Below are 8,171 nucleotides of genomic sequence, written 5' to 3' on the forward strand. Positions count from 1 at the left end.
TCTGTAAATCCCATTTAATTGAATTTAAATTTAAGAAAAACTATAGAAATTTCCATTGCTAATATTTTATATAAACATAAATTGGAGGATATGTAGATGGTCCTTTTCTTTCTTAGAAATGGAAAGAACTTATTCCACTCTAATGACAGACTTGACCTGTGCAAAACCTGATCTAACCTAGAACCAAACGAAAATGAACTATACTGCAAGTATAGTTATATGTTTAGAATCAGAATAAACAAGAACCCTTGCTCCTCTCCTGTATTACTTTATATTTGTAAATCCTCCTTTATTCTCCTTTTTTTTTTCTTTCTTTTTAAAAGAATTTTTTCACCTGATCAAAGTTTCATAAAAAAGAAAAAGAATTTTCCCCACTTTCAGTCCCATGCCAACTTTGCATCATAAAGTTTATAGTGAAGTGTTCCTAAAGTGAAAATTTGGTTCATTATTAAGTCCTTGTTTGATACAGCATTGCATTTGCCTTTAAATTCCCCCTAAGCGTCTAAAATGCTTTAACAGGTGTTTTCTTGAGCTATAAAGCCCTTTTATGTTGTAGAGGCTTGCATCACCATCATTTAATACTTAATAGAACCAATTGCCACAGCCAGGGTCTTCACATCTTTTGTGAGGGAAAGCTTGTGGAGCTTTTCTGATGAAGCTCTTTAGAAAGTATATCAATCAATACCCTGAACTCTTTGCACAGAGTATTCTCTTCTTGATAAAACTCTGTTAGAAGTGCTTCACTCACAATTATAGGTGCATCATATGGGGCCGTAAGCAAATATTAGGTTTTGTTTGGACTGACTTCCTGCGCGGTGTAGCTTAACTATCATTTTTGTTTATCGCCCTTTTAGCAGACACTGGCCTCTAGGACATAGGCATGCACGCTTAGTGTTGAGAAGAACATAATTCACAATCATCTCGAGTTGGACCTTCATTGGCTGCTGAAATGTTCAATTTTTGAAATGGTTTCCTTGTAGCAGAGCTTTGGATTCTGAACCCACCACAAGCTGATCTGAAGTCTATTTTTATGATATTTCTATGTATGTATGCAGGGGAACCATCAGTATCGTGTAGCACATGTGGAACACCGTGTGTTTTACGAACTGCTAATACAGCAAATAACAGGGGAAGAAAGTTCTACTCATGTCCATCACAAGAATGCAACTTCTTTATGTAAGTTAACCTGGAACTATGCTTTTCATTTGGAACAACATACACAGAAGAGGGAGGTATTTAAAGTAAATATTGTCCTGCTTCATGTTATGGCTGGCTCACTCAATCAAATCTTGTTCGTGCAGATGGGAGGATGAGCACAATAATGGGACTGGAGGAAGAAGCATTCCCCGTGCGGGCATCAATGGTTCAGCATCTAATTCCAGCAGGGGAGGTGGGCGTGGGCGTGGGCGTGGTCGATTCGGCCAAAATGGAGCACGTGCTGCTGACGTGACATTTGTGTCAGCAACCGGGGATCCCATCTCCGGCAGAAGGTGTTACGTTTGTGGTGATCCATCGCACTTCGCAAATGTCTGCCCAAATCGTGGCATGTAATTCCCTTCCGAATGCTGTGTCTGTTGGGTCCCTTATCACCTATATTACATTCGTCTACAGATTCATATGCAAATACAAGCTCTAAAAAAAACATTTAAAATTCTCAAAACATCAAATAAATTAGACAATAATAAAAATATGAAGAATATATAACAAGTTCAATAACATAATTTATTGGTAACTTTTTGTTTTTGAATCAAATTACGAGAAAATGAAAATGATGGCTAAAGAGAAAGGAATAGAAGTTAACTAAAAGATGAAAATAAATTAAAATATACTAAAAAAACATAAATTAAGAGGCAAGTTATTATTATTTCAAAGAAAGTAGGTGTTTACAAAAAAATTCAAAGAAAGTTCTCACATTGGAAAAGTAAGAGATTTTAGAAAATTTATAAGCATAATTATTATATATTTTATCAGGTTAGTCATTTAGAGAGAGTAATGGTTATAATAAAATGATACCATATTGAATTTAATTTAAATTTAATTTTTTATTTACATCGAGTTTGGATATGATATTGATCGCTGTGTTCAATAATTTTATTTTGCAAGAGAGGAAATCAAAATTTCCTACGAAGTCATAGGCAAAATTATTTCCAAATAGTTTTGCTAAATTTATCCTAATGTTTTTAATTATTTGATATTTTTAATATTTATTTTTTATTTTCTGTAAAATTGTTATAAAACAAAAGTAAAAGTTAAAAATTAATATCATGACTAATTTTAAATGGACAAATAATTAGAATATAATATCAATTATAATAGAGTTAATATATATTAAAATAGAATCGTCTTTTATTATTTAAAAATTATATATTTTAAATATAATTCTTCAAGTATTTTATTTTTCTTTTGTATTCAAACACTTTTTTTTTTGCTTAGGTAATTAAAAGAAAATGATAAAAACCCAACCAATTATTCATTTTAAATAACAAAATATAGTATTATAACTTTTTTTAGGATAAACATATTATAATAACTTATTATTTATACTGCTAGGTGTTAATATTGTAGTTGTACAATTTATTCAACAGTTTTTTCACTAAATTCTATTATTAAAAAATTGAAAATCGGTAACCTGTGTTACCGGTTACAGCGCTTTAACTCCCCTTGCTAAAACCCTAGCCCCAACTGATAACACTTAAAACCCTAACAAATTATTGTAAAGCAGCATTGCAGAGAGATAGATGGTGAAGAATATGAGCGAAGCGGCGGCCGCGGCATCGGCATCTTCATGCGGAGTGCGTTCCGAAACCGTGGAGAAAGCAGTGAATGCTCTGCTGAAATGGAGAGATTCTCAGTCCCATTCCCAAAAGCCCCAACTTCTCGAGCAAGATGAATTGCTCTATCTGATTGTCAGTCTCAAGAAAATTCCTCAAAAGCCCCGCGTTAATCCTCACAAAGTGCCTCTTCCTCACCCGCTCATCGATCCCTCTACGGATCCCGCCGAGCTTTGCTTGGTCATCGATGACCGCTCCAAGTCAGGCCTCACCAAAGACGCTGCTTCCAAGAAAATTAAGTCCGAAAACATACCCATCAGTAAGGTGATCAAGCTGTCCAAGCTCAAAACGGATTATCGGGCCTTCGAGGCCAAGAGAAAGCTTTGCGATTCCTACGACATGTTTTTCGCGGATAAGAGGATTCTCCCGCTTCTGCCTCGGCTATTGGGGAAGCAGTTTTTCAAAAAGAAGAAGATTCCAGTGCCAGTGGACCTCAAGCACAATAACTGGAAGGAGCAGATTCATAAGGGTTATGCCTCTGCTCTGTTGTTCTTGAGTACCGGGACTTGCAGCGTGGTGAAGGTGGGGAAGCTTTCGATGGATAAGAAGGAGATTGTTGACAATGTGACAGCTGCTATTCATGGTATTGCAGAGATTGTGCCCAGCAAGTGGGGCAACATCAGATCGTTTCATTTGAAGTTGCTTGACAGCTTGGCGCTCCCTCTTTATCAGGCTGTGCCTGATCTGCGCTTGAAGATTCTGGCTGAAGCTGATAACCCTTCTAAGGAAGTCTTGGAGGAAAAACAAGAAGAAGAAGATGCTTCTCATCAAAAGAAGAAGAAACACAAGAAAAGCAAGGGGAGGATACACGAGGTTCAATACATGGATGAAAATAGCAATGACACAGACTCTGGGGCTAAGAGAAAAGATGAAAACAAAACTGACAATGTCTTGAACAAGAAAAACAAGACTGCACTAATAAAGTTAAGCGCTAATGACATCAATACCAGCGATAGGAAAAAGAAGAAAACTCTATCAGCACAATGATTTGTCTTACTCAACACTACAGAGTAAACTAGGTTGTCAGTGGTGTTTTACAGCACAATCATTTATTTTTGTCATGTGGCATCAGATTTAGCTTTCAATTTTGGTGTGATCTTTGTCTTTTGATGGTCTATGTTATTGTATGAATATTCAAACAGTTTATGTATCTTGATCATGGAGACGCAACAGAATGTTACTTTATTGTTTCTGCATCTTATCTGTCTTAGATTGTTAAAATTGAATTTGAAAAAGATTGCAGTAAACAACCTTAATCTAAATTTTCCATTTCCTTTTGGTATGTAACGGAACAACGGTATGAACGAAATTGCAGTTTATTTAGTATAACATACAATACGTATGTGTATCCAAGCAGTGGTGAGACTGCAAAAATGAAATTGATGAAGGTAATAGTAGTTGCGACCTGTGCGTGCAAGTTTGCTTATTATGTGTGCTACTTCTGGTTTGGATTGTCCTACCAAATATATACTAATGTTTGTGGATTACTGAATAATACGTTTAGATTTTTTGAAGGAATGGATGTTTGATGCAGGCTTCTTTGTAAGATATATGTACATTTAAGGCTGATACTCTACTTCTCTTTATCTTATTGGTGTAGGTGGAATTTGGTGGAGGTAATGACAGGCAAAAGAAAGTTGCTGAATACTGGTCTTACTATTTTGGTTGATATTTTAGATAAATTGCTTTTTATATTTTCTGTTTCAATTTGTTAGCTTGTTTGTTGCCCCTCAAAAGTGTGCGGTATACAAGTTGTTTAGTCAAACTCCATTTCAAGTCTGTCAGTTTTATTGAGAATCATGGTATGGCTGGCTGGGATTTTTTAAATGAGAGTAATGCATTATTGAAATGATGGGTTTTGTGGAGACTGATGTGAAAATTTGTTTTATGTTTGAGTTTTGTGCGTGTCTATTTGTCATTTCTAGCAATCACATGTCTTGAGGTTTCGTTAATCTCTCAGGCTATGAAGGTGAACTACTAATACCATTGATTCTGGGTGTTGGTTGATATTTGAGATAAATTGCTCTTCATTTTTCTGTTTCAATTTGTTACCCTGTTTCTTGCGATTTAAAGTGTGTGCATACGAGTTGTTTAGTCAACTCCATCGTTCCTTAGTCAGTTTATTGAGAATCATGGTAAGGCTGGCGTGGATTCTTTAAATCAGAGTGATGCTTATAATTGGAATTTATTGAAATGATGTGTTTTGTGGAGACTGTTTAAAAAATTGTTTTATGTTTGATTTTTGTGCATGTCTCTGCATTAACTATAGCCATCACATGTCTTAAGGTTTTATTAATCTCTCAGGCTATGAGGTGAACTGATAATATCATGGAATGGTGAAGGAACTTGAGAGAAAAAGAAACTATACTGTGAAATTTCTGGACTGAGAAACTGTTTTGTTTTGTGTTGTGTGAATGGAAAAAGAAATAAGCTACACCATGTGTCTAATTGCCCTAACAATCAGACACCCATGATCTGTCAATTTGACGGTTTTCTAGCAGGAAGTAACAATGCTTGTTAAAAAGGTGAAGAAGTAAGCATCATCACTCTCTCTCTCTCTCCAACTCACCTACTGCCTTGAAGAGCCAGCGGGTGAGCAGGAGGCTGTTGGTGGCATGGGCAAATTGGTATCTTTGTCTCCTCTTTCCTTTTTGCTCTGTTTGTAATATTGATATAAGATATAATATGACTCAAGCAGGCATTCTTAGTGGATTCTTAATATACTAGAAGAGGACAAGGAAAATCTTTAATTGTTCTTTCACTATAAGGCGACTGTTGATGACAGGAGCAAAAGGGCTTTATAAAGACTGTCATTCTGATAAGGTGTCTGATGTGTTGTTAATATTTTCTCTTGATATATATGCGCTAGTGTCTTCCTTCTTGAGCCTGCCTCTGCTTGCATCATATTTAGTTTAAGTTTTCTTTGGTATTATCATAATGAAGCCCTATGTAGGTGTATTCTATTGTTACTGCTAAATATATGTTCGACCTACCTTTTGCTTCTTGTTTATGTTGTGTTACCATTCATTTTTATTTTCAAAGCTAATTTTCATCTTGTTTAGATAATCCAGAATCATTGAAGTAGTGATTCTATCTTTAGCTTCTCCTGCCTGTAGGCCTCACACAAATTGAAATGCCAAAAATTGTTAACTTCTTCAAAATCCTTGCTTTGAAGTTTGGTCAAGTACAGACTATTTCTGACACTTTGTAAGCACAGCTAATTTGCAAGTTTGAGTTTCTCTTTTTCCTGTATTCCTTGTGAATATTTGTTCTTATTTGCCTTTCAAAAAAAAAAAATTATGCTTATTTGAGAGACTTATCATTCCATTACCCCATCAAATTAGGTTCATCTCTCAAATTTATTTTTTGAAGTACACCCAATAGCGTTATGGGTTCAAAAATTGTTAACCCTATGATATCTAAAACCATTTAACCAAAACCCCCTTTATCCAGCCCAGTTTTGGCAGTAAATGACAATCCAAAATGAATTGGTTTTGTTTGTGAGTAATTGCTGCTCCTGCTATGTTGGTGTTATTGATATCATTAAACATATTATCATTAAACTTTAAAGGTTGTGCTTGTGCAATCCGAAACTTTATTGTTTCATTTCCTTTCATTATATGTGCTTTATATATTGTTTATGCGTCCATTACTTGCATCTTAGTGCCATATATGTTACCTTATTTTGCATGCTTGCTTGTTGCATTTTAAATTCATAGGTGTTTGGGTGCAGGACTGTGTGCTCAAGTGCTGACCGTGCACTGAGAAAGCTTAGTGCATTAAGGGCTGACTCTTGGTCATTGATCTGCTATCTAGTTTGTTGGGGTTTCTTGACATTACGCCTCTGTTGGGTCATTTGGTTACCAATATTTGACTGTTTAGGCATCGGATCTGGAGTAACGGAGACAATTTTGACTGCTTTAAGAGGTGTTGTAAAGCATTCTGGGAAGAGTGTCAGCCCTGCGACTAGAATTTGTGTCTTCACGTTCCTTAAGTATTTAATTTCTCATGATGATGACCAAGTTTGAATGTATGTGTCGAGCATATTGACTACTATGTGTTTTATCACTGGTACAGTGTAGATGTTCTTAAGAACCTTTTGGGTGGTTGCCTTTATCATGGACCATAACAATCTTTTGCATATCTTGACTTGCCTTTTGGCCCAATCTTTGATGATTAGTTCATCACTAGTACTGGTGATGACTACTGCCTAATTGATGGTATAATTGCGCCCTTCTATCACTCTGCTTCTGCTGATTCCACTTTGGTTACAGGTAATATATATTGAAAATAAAATATCTCAAAAGAATAGAATAAAAAAATTTTGTTTAAAATAATGGAATTAAAGAAAATCTTATTCAATTTTATAATGAAATATAAAAAGATTATTTATAGAAATAATTTATCCTAAATCTACTGGTGACGTAAATAAATGAAATAAAAAAATATTCTAATGCTAAACTTTCTTATAATGCAAATAATATAAATGACATAAAAATAAATATCTTAAAAACTAAGCTTACTTGTTGTGTAAGTAAAACAATCAACAAGTAAAAAAAATTTAAATATGAAAAGTATTTTAAATATCTTAGAATATTTTATTTAATTGTTACTTTTCTTAACAACTATCCAACCCCTTTCATGCAAGCTATTCTATGCATGTTTACCTGTGTGGTCCGTGTGCGCATGGCTCTCTTGCTTGTGTAGCCCATATACTAAGTTAATTCTCCTTTACTCCCTCTCAAGTTGGAGCATAAAGATTGAAAATGCCTAACTTGCCTAACAAAGTTTGAAATTGCTCTTGACCAAGTTCCTTGTTCAAACGCATTTTGAGATATTGAAGAATTTATATAACGACATCAAAATGTGGTTGTCTCGTATGATTATATTGTCCAGACACATACAAGCAATTGCTATGCTTTTGTTTGTGTTGGCCTTGTGCAGAATGGCTCTCTTGCAAATGACCCAAATGCGAGACTTTTTGGTGCGGCATGCCCGCGGCTTGATGATGTGCACCCCAAGGGTGAGTGGCCCTCGAGTGTGCGACGCTTTGGCATGAGCTTGTGCGTGGTTTTCTCGATCGCTCACGGCTAGATTATTTTGGTGTGTGCGGCACTCTTGTGCAGCTCACTTGTGCGCCCTTTCTGAGTGTGTCGTAAGTGTGTGTCCTAAGTATACACGATTATGTTGCATATAGCTCCCCTTATCATAAGGTTACGATGTATGCAACTCGCTATCATGCATCTTGTGTCAGCATGCTCTTTTGGCGTGTGGGCTTTCGGTGTGCATGACCATGTGCAGTATTTAGTTGTACAGTTTTCTCGTGTTGTTACTACTCGT

The 8,171-nt window shown here is 35.6% G+C and overlaps 2 protein-coding genes across 3 annotated transcripts in view; both read left to right on the forward strand.

The window, feature by feature from the left end:
• The window catches only part of TOP3A (topoisomerase 3alpha), a 32,022-nt gene extending 29,100 nt beyond the window's left edge, over positions 1 to 2,922 (forward strand). Inside the window, exons 23-25 of one of the 2 annotated variants that reach the window (XM_088802937.1) lie at positions 1,056 to 1,176; positions 1,302 to 1,547; positions 2,723 to 2,922. In XM_088802937.1, coding sequence (XP_088659063.1) covers positions 1,056 to 1,176; positions 1,302 to 1,547; positions 2,723 to 2,738 — 383 coding nt within the window. In that variant the 3' untranslated portion in view covers positions 2,739 to 2,922. Of the gene's footprint in view, positions 1 to 1,055; positions 1,177 to 1,301; positions 1,672 to 2,722 lie in introns of those variants that run through there. The other variant, XM_007048418.3, reaches the window with a different exon arrangement.
• Positions 2,739 to 4,027, forward strand: LOC18611921 (uncharacterized). Its single transcript, XM_007048421.3, has one exon. The coding sequence runs from the start codon at positions 2,739 to 2,741 to the stop codon at positions 3,816 to 3,818; it is 1,080 nt and encodes a 359-aa protein (XP_007048483.3). The 3' UTR covers positions 3,819 to 4,027.
• The last annotated feature ends 4,144 nt before the right edge of the window (positions 4,028 to 8,171 follow it).

The sequence above is a fragment of the Theobroma cacao genome, chromosome 1 (genome assembly GCF_053813885.1).
Source record: "Theobroma cacao isolate CCN51 chromosome 1, ASM5381388v1, whole genome shotgun sequence".
Lineage (NCBI taxonomy): Eukaryota > Viridiplantae > Streptophyta > Magnoliopsida > Malvales > Malvaceae > Theobroma > Theobroma cacao.

What these genes read in the sequence shown, in the direction of transcription:
- LOC18611921 (XM_007048421.3), top strand. Translation starts at nt 2,739, where the DNA reads ATGGTGAAGAATATGAGCGAAGCGGCGGCCGCGGCATCGGCATCTTCA.